Consider the following 17,733-nt stretch of genomic DNA (forward strand, 5'->3'; position numbering starts at 1 on the left):
AAATGTACTCAAAAATGTCTCCAAAAACACAATATAGAAACAAAAATTTACAAAATTACTAATAAAACCCAAAAAACAACTCCAAAAACAGACATTATGACCACAAAAATACAACTAATGTACACAAAAATGCATAGAATTACTCGCATTGAAGTAATTCAAGTCGTCTTGAATTATAAAACGACTCCAAAAACACACATTATAACCTTAAAAATACCAAAATAACTCACAGAACAAAATATAAAAATTAAAATAAGAAAAATTACTCGCAAAACGCACAAAACAACTGCAAAAATACACAAATAGACTTCAAAAATACACATTAAGACCACAAAACTATGCAAATTCACTTTAAAAACACAATATAGAAACAAAAATGCACAGAATTATTTGCTAAACGCACAAGTCGACTACAAAAAACACACATTATGACCACAAAAATACAAGAAATTACAACAAATGTATGTAAAATGACTCCAAAAACACAAAATTAAAACAAATATTTACTAAATTACTTGCAAAACCCACAAGACGACTACAAAAATTCACACAAAATGATAACAAATGTACGCAAAATTGCTCCACAAACACAAGAAACAAAAGAAAAAGAAAAATGTCCACAAACATGATGTTTGTGCTTCAACTTTGTGGCTAAATCAAGAGGTTGTAGAAATACAATAAAATCATAACAATACATCCAAAGTGACTCTAAAAACACAAATCTTCAGATGCTGTTCCATCCCGTTACCTGTAGAGCTTCTGGATGGCGTGAGCAGACGTCTTCCTCACATACGGGGACAGATCCGCCGCCGCCTCCTTTATGGCCAACATCATGATGGGGACAATGATGGGGACGCGGATGCTGGACAGAACCCGGAGGGCGCTGGCTCGGATCAGCTGGTTCGGATCCTGGAGAAAAAAGACAGAGTTAGTGCTCATGGGAGACTCTGATTGGCTGTTGATAAGTGTTACCTTCAGGGCCCGTTGGAAGGTGCTGATGGAGAGTAACGCCAGGTCCTGCTGCTCCTCAGCATACCTGACCAGGTACACGTACACCAGCTTCTTCAGCTGAGAGGACAGAGGAGACCAGTCAGTCCTAAATGATCCTTTCACTGCATTAGTCACATGGTTTCAGACAAAACTACTTCTCTTCTAAACTTTTAGTAAATAAAGACAACTTCTCCACCTTAAAATGTGTTTGACCTGGCCTCAAAATATTACTTAGTCACTGTTTGTCACGTGAATGTTAAATAAAACACACATCCTAGTCACCACGGCAAGACAACAAATGACTCAGAAACATACAAAATTATTAAAAAAAATACACAAAATGACAACAAATGTATGCAAACTGACTCCAAAAACACAACATAGAAATTAGAATGAACAAAATGACTTACAAAACCCACAAATAGACTCCAAAAACACACATTATGACCACAAATATACACAGAATGACTCCAAAAACACAATATCAAAACAAAAATCAACAAAATTATTGGCAAAACACTAAACACGACTATAAAAATACACAAAATGACAGAAGCTACACAGACTCCAAAAACACACAACAAACATGTGCAAAATGACAATTAAAAAAATTAAATTACTTACAAAACCCACAAGAAGACTACAAAAACACAAGTTATGACCATAAAAATACTCAAAATTACAACAAATGTATGCAAAATGACTCCAAAAACACAATACAAAAAAAAAAAAACACAATTACATGACTGGGTAAAATTAATTGCAAAACGACTCCAAAACTACACATTCTAAACTCAAAATGACAACAAATGTACACAAAAATCCCTCTAAAAACACAAAAATTTTCCATCGTGTTTTTTTTATAAACTAAAATAAACACCTACGAAGGTTTGCCTGTTGTAGTCTGTGTATCAGTATGATGGGTATACCAGGAACTTGTGCAATGAAAAAGGTTCCGTGCTGTTTGGAGTGCAAAAAAAAAGCGATCAACTGCATTACTATTTAAAGCAATTACAAAACTAATCAAAAATAATGATACATTCAAAGCCCAAAATATAAATACATTAGTAATAGTTTATTGAAGGACTGGAAGGTTACATTTCATGTTGAAGTTAAACATTTTTACCCCATTTATGTATTTATTGCTCCAGGTGAATAAAAGTGTAAATAAATGTTTTTTTTAATGAAAGCGACACACTTGTAGATGTTCAACTAATCTGGCGTGCAGCAGCAGCAGCAGGTGGTCTGTGTGCAGCAGGTCGTGTGTGTGAGGTGTTGAGTGCAAACTGGGATTTTTTGGGGCACAAATTAGTAACAAACATGAAAAGTCACATTTATATTCAAGGTATGTGTGTGTGGAAAAAACCAGAGCCCAGAAATGATTAAGGAAAATCAGCAGCGCTGGTTTGAAATCACGCGTCGCCGTGGATGAGCTGCACGCCCCCGTGCCGTCACCACGCCGCAATAATTAGCGTAAGATCAGCCGAGCTGGAGAAGAGGCCGCTTTTAGCTGAGCGCAGAGACAGCAGAGCCAGACGTCACACCAACACAGCAGCTGGTGTGTGTGTGTGTGTGCGTGCGTGGCTGCAGAGACGAGATGTGACTGGGGGCTCGCTTCCACCAATTACCTCCACCCACCTGCTCCACGCCGTGCACGCCACCCTGATTATTCTGCTGCTCACGATCAATATTCACAGGCTCTGCAGCCCCTCACTGGTTAATCCACACACACACACTCACACACTCACACACTCACACACTCACACACTCACACACTCCAATTTTTTAAAGATCCAACACTTCAGACTGACACTCGTTTGTATTCATCCAGCACTTACTCACATGTTGTGCTTTTCATCACCTCACATTATGACCACAAAATACACAAAATGTACAGAAAACGACTCCAAAAACACAATATTAAAATATGAGCAAAATTACTTACAAGATGACTCCAAAAACACACATTATGACCACAAGATAACAACAAATGTATGCAAAATGACTCCGAAAACACAATATAAAATCAAGAATGAACAAAATTACTCACAAAACACACAAGTAGACACCAAAAAAAACAACATAAAAACAAAAATGAACAAAATTATTTACAAAATCCAAAAACACACATTATGATCACAAAATGACAACAAATGTATACAAAATGACTCCAACACAGTTCAAAAACAAAATTATAAAAATATAAAATCAATAATGAACAAAGTTACTAATAAAACACACAAATAGACTCCAAAAACACACATTATGACCAGAAAATACACAAAAACACAATGAAAATCACTAAACCTTTATTAAATAATGAAGCCTTTTTGACCTGGCTTCTAAATATTACTGTCTCCATGTCACTGTAGGTCACGTGAATGCTAAATAATACACACACCCTAAAGCAACTGGTGGCCACCAGGGGAAAACACAACAAATGACTCCAAAAACACAATATGACCACAAAAATACACAAAATGACAAAAAAAGTATGCAATATGACTCCAAAAACACAACATAAAAACAAGAATGAACAAAATTATTCAAAAAACACACAAGACAACTCCAAATTCACACAGACAGACTCCAAAAACACACAATAAAATAATAAAATCACTAAACTTTTATTAAATAAAGATGCGTTTTCCCCTTTAAAATGTGTTGGACCTGGTTTCTAAATATTACTCAGTCTCCATGTTAAAGGGTGGCCACCAGGGGAAAACACAATGAACGACTCCAAAAAAAACATACAAAATGATAGAAAGATACGCAGAATGACTTTAAAAACACAATATAAACACAAAAATGCACAAAATTACTCACAAAACACAGAGGATGACTCCAGTAAACACACATTATGAACACAAAACACATCTAAAACACATCAAATGACTCCAAAAACACACAAGACAAGTAACAGCATGGGTAAAATGCATATAAATATATTGAGGTGGTTGTTATTATTTGAGTATGAGAAGTAAATAATAAAGATCAGTAATGTTGCAGACTTTCTGTCTCGTTATTTGTGTTTTAAAAGTGTGGCTCTAACAACACAGAGCAGAATAAAGTCCAGGACGTGGTCTGAATCTTACCTCAATGTTTTTACTGGCAACGTTCTTCACCACAGCAGGAAACAGCTCTGAGGCGTTCTTCCCTTTGGCAATCAGCTGGAGACAAAAATCAACAAATCATAAATAAACCTATCATTCAACACAAAGATGAGACTCACACACACAAACGTTAGAACCGTAACACTCACACCAACCACTCTCTTCATGGCCTCCAGTTTCAGGGACTCCTTGTTGCTCTCCAGCATCTCTTTCAGGTCTTCATTCCTACACGCACACGCACACAATATTAATAAACGAAACCAGAGCCTCCAATTTCCCTAATCAGACTCATTACAGATTATTAAACGTCCTCAAATCATGTTTAATACGGTTAATATAGTTAAATAATGTCGTTCATAGTCGCAGAAACTGAAACAAACACACACTGATGTCATTCTCATACCAAATAATACACATCCAGCTGTTAGCCATACTATTGCTAAATATAATATATATATATATATATATATATATATATAAGATTACAAAGACATGGCGTGTAAATGTGTGATATTTTCCCAAAACATGCACGTAAGGATTTCTGTTCAAATTCATTTAAAATAAAAATTAAGAATAAAATTAAATAAGATAAAGTAAAATAAAAAAATAATTAAAATAAATATTTTTATTTTTTTTAATTTAAAAACAAATATTAATAAAACAAAAAAATACAAATAAATAAATACAAATATTGACTCAGATTAACACAAACCCACAAAATGAAATGAATTTTGGTACTTTGATGCTTTGCCTGACTCAAGTGTGTGGTTGGACCAAACCATTATAAACAGAGGAGGGGGTATGAAATCATGTGGCATATAAATTAATTTAAAACAAGATTTATTAGTTTATATTGACGCAATCTAAAAGGTATCATTTGCTTGGTTTTGAAAAGCTTTTTTTCCTAATAACTATGCGTAATTTCAAAATAAAATCAAACCTTTTTAGGTGATAAAAATCTGTGTTTTAAAGATTGGTCCTCTCTAATCACATGACTGAGATTTAACATGTTAATCTGTGCATCAGGCCTGGAGAACAAACGAACTTTTATTCACAAACGTAACAGCAGCGTGGCATCAGTGTGTGATAATGAGGATCAGCATTCGTCCAATGATGGAGCTCGTTTTAATACCAGTGCTGTTAGGGTTAGTGTGTAGTTACACACTAAGATCATTTGTCCAAAAAAACACGCACATAAAAACACACACAGACTCCTAAAACACACAAAACTACAATTAAAAAAAACTTGCACAAAAATACAACAAAATAACATTTAAGAAGAATACACAACATGACAACAAAAACACACTAAACGACAAAAACACTAGAATGACTCTAAAAACACATAAAACAACAAAAAAAAACACTAGAATGACTCTAAAAACACATAAAACAACAAAAAAAAACACTAGAATGACTCTAAAAACACATAAAACAACCAAAAAAAAAAAACTAGAATGACTCCAAAAACACACAAAACAACAAAAAAAAAACCACTAGAATGACTCCAAAAACACACAAAACGACAAAAAAAAAAAAAAAAAAAAAACACTAGAATGACTCTAAAAACACACAAAACACCAAAAAAAAACCACTAGAATGACTCCAAAAACACACAAAACGACAAAAAAAAAAAAAAACACTAGAATTACTCTAAAAACACAAAATGATTTAAAAAAAAAACAAAACTCAATACAGAAGAATACACAAAAAAACATAATACCAAAAAAACGCTAGAATGACAACATAACATACATTACAGAAAAATACCCCAAAACACAACAGGCACAATATATCGCGATTCAAAATATATCAAATTTCATATTTTGGCAATATAGAAAAAGACAATATCACCAATATGTATTTCTTTTTTTTTTATACAAATCACATCACACAAGTATTTCATATTATTTATAGAGTACAGTCAAACAGTGTCCATATTTCTGAGATATGTATTTATAGCTTATTGTATATTAAAATACTTATTTTAGTTACTTCTCAGAACAACATTGAAAACTCGGTTAGATGGATTAATGAGTGCATCCTAACTCAAACCTTCCCCTAAACAAGCCATACTACAGACCTCACTCACACGTGCTGTCCCTTAGAGGAGAAAAAGACAAAAGTGCCACATATTGTGCAGCGGTTTGGTAATCAGCAAATTTAACCCAGAATTGTCTCTCATACATCTTAGAGTTAAAAATATCAAGATTAATATCGTATATCGATATTTTAAGAAACAAGTTCTGATGAACTACGGCCGGGCTCGCGAAACGTCTCTGCGCTGAATAGTACATATCACATTCCCGAGAATTCAGTCAAATGACTTGTTTCCACAGAGAAAAACAAATCAAATTGTGAGTCATAAAATCATAATCTATGTTGAATTGCCTTTGAAACGATATATCACACGACTATGTTCCAAAAGGTTTAGAAATTACCGGAAAAGGGGTGGGCGGTCCCCTCGGGCCCCAAATGGAATTGTGCGAGGCATAATCGTAATCTACGTTGAATAACCTTTGAAACGATATATCACACGAATATGTTGCCATAAATTTGGAAAATACAGGAAATGGGGGTGGGCCCCTGGGCCCCATTTCCGAGCGTCTCATCAAATTCATTCATAAAGTATTCATACCAAACTGCATTCCGATCTAACGAGAACTAACGGAAGAGTAGTCATTTAAAAAATGAAAAATGGGGCCCCCGGACACCCCTGTGACCCGTACAGGATAATGAGCCCCATTTATATATTAGTATGTCGGGCCCTATAAAATCCGCATTAACATAATCGGACAAAATTGGCATTAAACGCCATCACCATGGGGCAAACAACATTTTTTTTTTAATGGGGAAATGTTTCCGGGGACCACTTATTAGGTGCACCGCCCTCCCCCCCTCTGGTCCTGGCTGCATTAAACTCCGCCTACATCACCACTAACACCGTCTAAAACAACGTAAATCATCACTGACTCCTAAATACAAAGCCACCAGTGCCCGTTTAATTTTGCTGTGCCTGTGAAGTTCCGCCCGTTTTTCATGTAGCGCAGTGGTGCTCTGTGAAAACGTGATCGGCTTTAATCATCTTCACCTGCTCAGTGTTCAATCTGTTATGTCTGACTAAGAATAACTCAGTCTGTGTCGTCCTTTAGTTCTTTTTATTCCAGCATTTTGTTCGTACTTCGTAGCTACACATTCACGGTCAGCTAGCTACCTCAAGTACAACCGATTCAGTGGGAACTTCTGGTTTACAAAATAAAAGTCCGTTGGAGCAACGTTATTAGAATGTTACATTCTAACAATCATCAGAGCTACAGAAGATAGGATCATTTAAATTAGGTTAATTTAAACTAAGTTGTTCAAAACTTAATCAATAATCCTGATCAGATTCAGTAAATCATTGATCCCTGAGAGGAAATCAGGTGACATTAATGCTGTTCTCATACTTTTTATATGACATATAAATAATTAAAAAGGAGCAGTCAGAATAATCCGTCACTACAACTTATGTCTACCTTTTAATTGTATCTTACTTTATTTTTGCTTAATTATGAGTTTTATTTATGTCTTAGCATTTATTGTGTTTCCTCACAGGAGTTAAAAACTAATATTTTCTTTAAAAAATATTAAATATTTCTTAAAAAAACGGAATTTAAAGAAATTTAGTGGAAAAAACAGAATTTGGGAAAAAATAAAACGGAATTTGGGAACAAATAAAGCAGATTTTATATGGCCCTAGGTAAGTGCCAATGATTTGGTATCACCAACAGTTGTAATATTTGACTCTCAAATAAATGAGAAATCAATTTGTCTTTTTTTTTTTCTTTTGGGGCCAAAATCAAAAATCGGGCTCTGAGCGTCGATGCGTACATATCCATAGATTATAGCTACCATATTTCAGGCGTAAAGTATTGCGATATGAGTTTTGGTCTATATGACATCGCCCAGCCCTATACTGTACCCGTGTTTTCCTGTCTCCTTGTCCCATCCAGAGCTCTGCAGAGTGAGGGCTTGTTCTTCCAGACGTGGAGCCTCTGGCTTCAGTGTGAGCTGCAGCGTCTCAGCAGAAACCAGTGCTGACCTCATGTTTAGAACCGTCTCAGCGCAGCGACAAGAAACCATACATAAAACACGTCCTGTCACCCTAAAAGTCCTCCTCCCAGGTCCACCAAGAGCAAAATAATACTAATAACGTAGAAGAAGAAAGAGGAAGGAGAGCGTCTGGAGGTGGTGGAAAAGCACAAGCTTCACTGCTGTTAACTCTTCTTCCTCTTCTGCTGGACACAAAAACAGTCACAAGACGCTACGCTAGCACGCTAATCGCTAGTCATCCAGATGCTGGTGTATCACTGCTCTGGAGCACAAGGACCTGCTTATGGACGTTCACCTGCTGACACATGTGACCTTGGTGGAAAAAAGCAGGGCCTAATCGGAGTTATCTCCAGCAGCAGCAGCAGCACAACGTTAACACTTCAGCTACACACCAGGACATCCTGCCCCTCGTTTATCAACCGTGCGTGAAAACGGGTGCAAATCAGAGACAGGACCAACATGGAATTAATGTTTCATTGGTATCTGACCAACCCCAGCATACTTACTGATAAATGTTTTGGTCATTGAATGTTCTGTTCAGAAAAGGAAATCAAAAAACAAAAAACGAGTGGATATTTGATATTCGTTTTCAAATTGAAAAACTAAAATTGAAATTCAAGGCGTAATTCTTCATCAGGGTCGAAAAGGGATTAAAAAACATTTAAAAATCGGTTGATTTTCAATTTTTGTATCTAAAAACACGAGTTTTTTCCTGCTACTTTTTTTGCCTGCTACATCACTGATCATATATTAAAATATAGTAAATAACGTGAATGACTCCAGAAACACACAATAAAACTACACACAAAGACTTGGTTCTTCTCTGTGTTAAAGCTCAGATTGGAAACAGTTCTAATGCTGACATGAATGTTGGTCATGTGACCTGGGCTCTGTCATGTGATGATGGCTGATGCCAGTGAGTGTATGTTATGAATGAAAGCTAAACTTAGAGTGGTGATTGGCTGCCCTCTAGTGGCCGTCCCTCGTGACAAACACGTGAACTTGATTTAAAACGAATGCCATAACATTATGACCACATGCTCCACAGTGTGCACGTCATTTATTTGCTGCACAAACATTCAGAATCATTAAAGGGTTCAAAGCTCTGGGTCACATTCAGGACTGGGTCAAACTAGTTCTAGTTCAGGGTCCAAATACGCAGCAGTTTGATCTCTAATGGGCCGCAGACTTTAGGTTGAAAAACAAACAATTCCTACATTAATGTGCCCTAGTTTGGACTTCCATGAATAAATGATATGTAAAATATGTTAAGGAACCATTAATATGAAACAATAAGACACTGAAATCAGTCCCTGCATGAGCTTCACTCATTTTTATTAATTTGGGGGAATTTTGTTGGATAATTTGCACGATTTAGGAAAAATTTTAAGTTCCTTCAAAAATGTAATCAACTCTAAGACAACATTTATAAAAACAACATATGCCAGCAGGTAATTATACAAGACAGAATTTTTGGGTTTTGTGTAAGTGCATTGAATTACATCTGCACGTATGAACTGTATTGTGAACTTAACATAACAGAAGAATACACAAATTGGCAATAAAAACACATAAAACAACAAAAAACACTAGAATTACTGCCAAAGCACACAAAGGGACTCAAAAAGTACACACAATGACTCCAAAAATACACACGACGACTCCAAAAAATACACTAAACTACAATAAAGAAAAAATACACAAAATTACATGATAAATTACAGAAGAATACACAGAATGACAACAAAAACAGACAAAATAACAAAAGACACTAGAATACCTCCAAAAACTACAAAAACAACATATTCCAGCAGGTAATATTACAAGAAGGGGTTTCCTGTTGTCTTTATTTGATTGTTTTTTGTGAAGTGCATTGATTTACATCTTTATTTATGAACTGTGCCGTGAACAATGTTTTGTTTGCTTTGGAATAATTCACTTTCTACTTTTAATGAACTGCTGCTAATCAATAACAGAGATGTTTGAAAGAAATCGCAAAAAAGGACAACAAATGGAAAAAGGGACAAAAAGAAGGAAAAAAACTAACAAACAAAAAAAATCACCAAAAAATGAATAAAAAGGAGGGACATAAAAGCACAAACAATTTACTAAAAAGGACTGAAACAAGACAGGGCCAAAATGAACCAAAGAGGCCCAAGAACAACAAAAATGCATATATATTAAAAATATAAATACGTGTATAATTAACAGATTTTTTATCTGTGGAGTAAAAATTTGCTCAGCAGCATTATACACCTTTCAAAATAAAGGCATTACATCCGAGTCTTTAATAGTTCCAGACAAACACTTGCAGCCCAAAGAAAATGGGTCCGTGAGACACTTTAGGGTCCCGAACCACCAGTTGGGAACCAGTAATCTAAGGGCATTCCGTGTGAAAATATGTGCAGTTGAAATCATCAGATCGAGTAATATTGATCTGTTCCCTCTCAGCCATAGTTTGGTTCCTGGAGCTGATCTTCAGTTTTATCTGTAGTGGTGCCTCTAGGAAGTGTGTGTGTTTTGTTTGTTCATATATTTTGATTGGTGTGTATCATAACCATACGTATTATTTTGATTGGCGTGTATCATAACCATACGTATTATTTTGAATGGTGTGTATCATAACCATACGTATTATTTTGATTGGTGTGTATCATAACCATACGTATTATTTTGATTGGTGTGTATCATAACCGTACGTATTATTTTGATTGGTGTGTATCATAATCGTACGTATTATTTTGATTGGCGTGTATCATAATCGTACGTATTATTTTGATTGGCGTGTATCATAACCATACGTATTATTTTGATTGGCGTGTATCATAACCATAAGTATTATTTTGATTGGTGTGTATCATAATCATACGTATTATTTTGATTGGTGTGTATCATAATCATACGTATTATTTTGATTGGTGTGTATCATAATCATACGTATTATTTTGATTGGTGTGTATCATAATCATACGTATTATTTTGATTGGTGTGTATCATAACCATACGTATTATTTTGATTGGCGTGTATCATAATCGTACGTATTATTTTGATTGGTGTGTATCATAATCATACGTATTATTTTGATTGGTGTGTATCATAATCATACGTATTATTTTGATTGGTGTGTATCATAATCATACGTATTATTTTGATTGGTGTGTATCATAATCATACGTATTATTTTGATTGGTGTGTATCATAATCATACGTATTATTTTGATTGGTGTGTATCATAATCATACGTATTATTTTGATTGGCGTGTATCATAATCATACGTATTATTTTGATTGGCGTGTATCATAATCATACGTATTATTTTGATTGGCGTGTATCATAATCATACGTATTATTTTGATTGGCGTGTATCATAACCATACGTATTATTTTGATTGGCGTGTATCATAATCATACGTATTATTTTGATTGGTGTGTATCATAATCATACGTATTATTTTGATTGGTGTGTATCATAATCATACGTATTATTTTGATTGGTGTGTATCATAATCATACGTATTATTTTGATTGGTGTGTATCATAACCATACGTATTATTTTGATTGGCGTGTATCATAATCGTACGTATTATTTTGATTGGTGTGTATCATAATCATACGTATTATTTTGATTGGTGTGTATCATAATCATACGTATTATTTTGATTGGTGTGTATCATAATCATACGTATTATTTTGATTGGTGTGTATCATAATCATACGTATTATTTTGATTGGCGTGTATCATAATCATACATATTATTTTGTAACTTTGCACATGTTGGTATGTTGTGACTGGTATGGTTGTTGATGAACCTCCGTTTACCATCTGACCTATCCCAGCTTTTATTTTATTTATTGTTATTATGGGTTTTTTTTATTACATAATTTTAATTGTCTACTTATTTATATTTAAAAATATTGTTATGTGTATTTTATTTATTTACTTTTACTTTATTTTGTAAATGTTTTTCATTTTATTTATACTTGTATATATCTGAGTATGTGTGTGTGTACATAGACGTGTGTGTGTGTGTGTGCGTGTGTGTGTGTGAGAGAGTGAGTATATATATATGTGTGCGTGTATGCGTGTGTGTGTGTGTGAGTGTATGCGTGTGTGTGAGTGTGTGTGCTAGGCCTAAGCAGTACATTGAGAGTCGAGATATCGCAATTTCTGTTTTGGTGATATAAAAAAATACTAAATTGCCTTTATTTGCCTATATTGATGCTTTTTTAAAATGTTATGTTTATTTAATATTAAAATAGACATTTAAGGAGTTGCTGCTTTTGCTACTTCTCAGAACATCTAAAAACGTCACACTACAGAACTCACTCACACATGCTGTCTCTCAGAGGAGAAAAGGCCAAAAGTGGTACATATTGTGGAGCTGTTTGTTAATAAATGTGTCTGTGTGGTGTTTTGTATCAACAAAGTGTACTCAGGATTGTTTTTCTGGTGAGACATGAATATTGAGATATGAATTTTGATCCATATCGCCCAGCGCTAACATGCATACAATCTATTTTGTGAGACCCCTTGTTTTTTTAAATAAAAAAACATATTTTTAATCTTACAGGTATCAAATATCTATTGCTTTGTTTGACACTAATGTTCCTACTGTTATTATTGACTACTGTTATTATTGACTACTGTTATTATTGACTACTGTACCAAATATGGACATGTTTGTTGAGTGCCAAAAATGTGTAATAAAAAGTTTTGAAAAAAACAAAGAAAATATTGAGCAGTGATAATAAACGCTGCACATTTTTAGCACTTTTTAAAGAATGTTTTTCATGTGTCTGGCTTAGGTTTGACAAAGTCATCAAAATAATAGTTGACTTTTGCACAGTTTCAAACATAAACTATTTTAAAGATCAATAAATAGAGTTCATTTGAACAGAAGTATGAGAACTTTCAAGTACTTTAGTTACTTTTCACACATCTGTGCTAAGCTGGCCCAAAAAAACACACCCACAGTTAGAAAACAATTTACAAAATTATTTTTTAAAAAAAACACACACAATGACAACAAAAATACACAAAATGAATCCAAAAGTCATACAAAACAATAAAAACGAATAAAATAACACAAATGTACAAAATGACTCCAAAAACAAACAAAAAGACAAAATAAACATTAGAGGTGTCCCGATCCGATATTGATATCGCACATTGGTTCGATATCAGCCAGAAAACGAATATCAGATTTTATCGAACTGCATCTAAAATCACTGATATAAACTTTTTTTTTTTAAACACGTTTTATTCGCTACATAAAATAAACCCACTATTTTGGACATCTACAAATAATAAAGCTTGGCACACACACGTTATTAATACTAACTTTGAGTTGTTTAATCCACGCATATGCAACACATGCAAGCTCCGCCCCTCTGCCCCGCCCCTTCCAAAGCTAGCCTGCAGGCTAACACGAGGAAATGTGTTGCTAGTGTTTGAAGGGTTTAAAAAGTATATTTTATGGGTTTTTTGTACCAAAAACAAGTAACTTTTTGGTTGACAAATAATCGTTTGAATAATCGTGATTTCAATTATGACTAAAATAATCGTGATTATTATTTTTTCTACAATCGAGCAGTCCTAAGGTGACTGTGGTTTTTATTTATTCCTTTATTTGATAGCAACAAGTGTGAAGAAACATGTACCACACTACAACATTTATAGCCAAGGCTAATCTGCAACGTTCATCCCTGTTCACATTACAACAAAGTAGGTGGCAGTAACGCACCTTAGTATTAGTGCTGGTCTTTTCATTTATTTTCTATTTATTTTTATTCAATTGTAGAATACTTCAGATATCGTTGTAAAGGTTAAAATGTATGTCACCAGTTGGTTAACAATAAATGGATCAGTTTTTCTCATCCCTACTGTTGATGACTATTGTTCTCTGTTTGAGTAAAATCACTTGATCAAACCTTTTCTAACATTCCACACTACAAAATAAGTAATAAAAGTATGTATGACGGCCGATAAGCAAGACTACAATATCGGTATCATATCAGAAGTGGAAAAAGTTGTATCGGGACATCCCTAATAAACATACAGAATGACCCCAAAAACACACAAAGTTAGAAAACAATTCACAAAAGGATTCCACAAAACACACAAAATGACAACAAAATTAAAGAAAAGTTGAATTAATGATTCCAAAAACAAACAAAGACACAAAATGAGAACAGAAACAAACTGTAAATAAAAGAAAAAGTTTGCAAAATGACTTCGAAAAGACAGTCATTAAAAAAATAATAAAATTTTTTAAAAAAACAGTTCACTTTTGCACAGTTTCAAACAAACTATTTTAAAGATCAATAAATAAAGTTAATTTGAGCAGAAGTATGAGCACTGTGTAGTACTTTAGTTACTTTTCACACATATGTGATACTGACCTCATTTTATACAGCAAACACACTGTTACACACGCGCACGCGCACGCGCACACGCACGCACGCACGCACACACACACACACACACGCACACACACACACACACACACACACACACACACACACACACACACACACACACACACACACACACACACACACACACACACACGGGGGCGCACCTACTTTTTGAAGTCCGTGTTGAAGAGTCTGAAGGCGGCCCCGGTGCCCCCGGTTCCCCCGGTGGTCGGAGTGTTCTCCTGGCCCGCTTCTACCGCAGCCTCCGCTCCACCCTGGTCGTTATAAAGAGCTCCAGACGACATGTTGGTGGAATAAAGCTGCTACGTTGGCACAAAACTCAACTCAGACGCTCTTTAAAATCTTTAAAGGAGTGAAGTTAGTCCAGCTTTTAGCAAAGCTTCGTCTGCGCAGACCCGGAAGTGTGAGCTGGACAAGTGTGACTCACATGACTGACTGAGCATAGACGTACAACAGGTAGATCACACACTACTCTGTCAGGAAAAGTTCTATGAATGAATAATAGTGAAGTAAATTAAAAGATTTATATTGTGTTTGAAACGCTTGGTTTAATAAATATACACAAAATGACTTGTTACACACTAAATGACTCAAAAGACACACACACACAATGGCGACGAAAATAACGCAAAAATTATTTTTAAAAACGACATGAAAAATAAAATAAATAAAAAAATTAATTGACTTTAAAGACACTCAAAATGACGACAGAAATATTTTAAAACCTACAAAACGACAACAAAAATTTAGGAAGTTACTCCAAAGACACAAAAGAGGACTAAAAACATACACAAAAAATAAAAAACGACAAAAAATACACAAAGTCACTACAAAAACACAATGACTACAAAAATAAAACTTTTTTTTAATTTTTTTAAAACGACTAAAAAAACACAAAAATGTACTCCAAAGACACAAAAGACAACTGAAATACGACAAAAATACAAAACGACAAAAACAAAAACATAGAAAGTAACTCCGAAAAAAGAATACAAAATGACTGAAAGAATACACTTCTACGAATGACATACAATGTCTCCAAAAACACCCAAGATGACTATAAAATTACACAAAACTGATACAGAAATACACAAAATTACTCAGAAGACCCACAAACTGACTACAAAAATACCACAAAAATATAAAAACCGAATGTGGAAAATATACAAGATTAAAATACATGATTAATGTACAAATTTGAAAAGATTAAAAAATTCCACACAACGAAAAAAATGCGCAAAATGACTCCAAAGACACACAAAATAAAAACAAAAATACACAAAACAAAAAACTACACATGATACAAAAACACAAACTCTTTGTAGTTTCCTGTGTTCATGCTCTGATTGGTCGTTATTCTAATGCTGACATGAATGTTGATCATGTGACCCACGGATCAGATATAACCACAGTTTTATGGCCTCGCTGTGATAAAAGTTACCCATTGTGTGATTCTGTGGTTGTTTTGTTTTGTTTTTTTCACTTTATTTTGGTATATTCTTGTTTTGTTTTCTGTGTTTTTAGGCATTTTTTTAAAATTTTGTTTGTTATTTTGTGTTAATTACTTATTACACGTATGTTACATTTCATAGTAATATGTAACAATAATATACAACTGAAATAAGTCACATGGACTTTACATTATGTTTGGAATCGTAACAACCCCTAAAATAAAGGTTCCAGAGAATGGGGGCCCCTACTGTAGCGGAAGGTGGTTGAACACAGACATGAAGGAAGAACCCAGACTGCAGCGTATCATTCACTGTGCAGAGAAGGTCATTGGCTGCAATCTGCCCTCCCTCCTGGACCTGTACCCCTCCAGGACTCTGAGGCGTGCAGGAAAGATTGTGGCCGACCCCTCCCACCCCTCCCACCCCGGTCACAAACTGTTTCAATCTCTCCCCTCTGGAAGGTTTCGGTCCATCAGGACCAGAACCTCCAGACACAAAAACAGCTTCTTTCCCTCTGCCACCATCCTCATGAACGGACCTTTCCCTGGGAATTGTCACCATCCTCTGTCACAAACATCTGGACCCAGTGATGAATGTTATCTGACTTGAAGTTGACTGGTGTGTTGCTGAGCAGATAAAGAATGGTAACAAGCAGTCCACTATCCTTAATGTACAGTATATACACCTTATGAGTCACTAGAAAATGAGGATGAATACCTGAGTCTGGCTTTCATCAACTCTTTTATTTCTGAGAATCACACCAGTGCTCATGCAGTGGGTGACTGAACGCTGACATATCAGACAAAAGGTCCTTATTTACTAAACTTTTGTTACAATTTTGTGATGATAATTTCTTTTAATCCTCTCAAATACTATTACTGACAAATAGCTTTACATATGTTAGTGAGGCCTGGGATACAACATCATGGTTTGACCATTGTATTATTCCTGCTGATGCCCATCACATCCTAAACTCTATTATCGATAAGGCATCAATTTATGACCATATTCCATTTATAATGACATTCAATTTTGACAGTTTTCCCAAGCTATCTCAGGAGGTGAAATGTACTCGTAAGAATAAACTAGTTTGGTCTAAAATTACAAATGAGAACAAGCTATCATATTACGGAAGAACTGACATCCTGTTGGGCAAAGTTTATTTGCCAATTGATGCTATTTTATGTTCTGATGTGAATTGTGATGAAATCTCTCACCGTGACGATCTTTGTGCCTTGTATGAAAATACAGTATTGTGTGAGCTATACATGAGGCTAGCACAACGCTCTATACCTACGCTGAAAAAAAATCCAGCGTAAAGCCAGGATGAAGCCAGAACAGTATGTGGCTCTTTATCATAAGAATGCCTTTAGGGCCTGGGTCCATGCAGGAAGACCCAGAGAGGGGCGTGTCCTTGATCTGAAAAGATTCACCAATTCTAATTATAACTAGAACTGCAAGCATTCATAAAAGGGGGCCAAGCCTTCCTGCGCGACAAGGCCCCCAGGATTCGCGGAGCCCGTGAAAGTACATCACAAAGGATGACGGAATTGTGGCGAGCGTCAGGACACAGGCCAACGTGCCACTTGCTGTGAACAGGTGGATATGAAGTTTTGGAAGATGTGATTTAAAGTGTGAAAGTTACA

The 17,733-nt window shown here is 35.0% G+C and overlaps 1 protein-coding gene across 3 annotated transcripts in view; it reads right to left on the reverse strand.

The window, feature by feature from the left end:
• The window catches only part of ap3b1a (adaptor related protein complex 3 subunit beta 1a), an 81,083-nt gene extending 66,032 nt beyond the window's left edge, over nt 1-15,051 (reverse strand). The window contains exons 1-5 of one of the 3 annotated variants that reach the window (XM_028463313.1): nt 14,784-15,051; nt 4,253-4,328; nt 4,086-4,160; nt 973-1,068; nt 749-909 (exon numbers count right to left, since the gene is read on the reverse strand). In XM_028463313.1, the coding sequence (XP_028319114.1) occupies nt 749-909; nt 973-1,068; nt 4,086-4,160; nt 4,253-4,328; nt 14,784-14,920 (545 nt within the window). In that variant the 5' untranslated portion in view covers nt 14,921-15,051. Of the gene's footprint in view, nt 1-748; nt 910-972; nt 1,069-4,085; nt 4,161-4,252; nt 4,329-8,064; nt 8,082-14,779 lie in introns of those variants that run through there. The other 2 variants (XM_028463315.1, XM_028463314.1) reach the window with 2 other exon arrangements.
• Nucleotides 15,052-17,733: the final 2,682 nt, after the last annotated feature.

Source organism: Gouania willdenowi, chromosome 12 (assembly GCF_900634775.1).
Source record: "Gouania willdenowi chromosome 12, fGouWil2.1, whole genome shotgun sequence".
NCBI lineage: Eukaryota > Metazoa > Chordata > Actinopteri > Blenniiformes > Gobiesocidae > Gouania > Gouania willdenowi.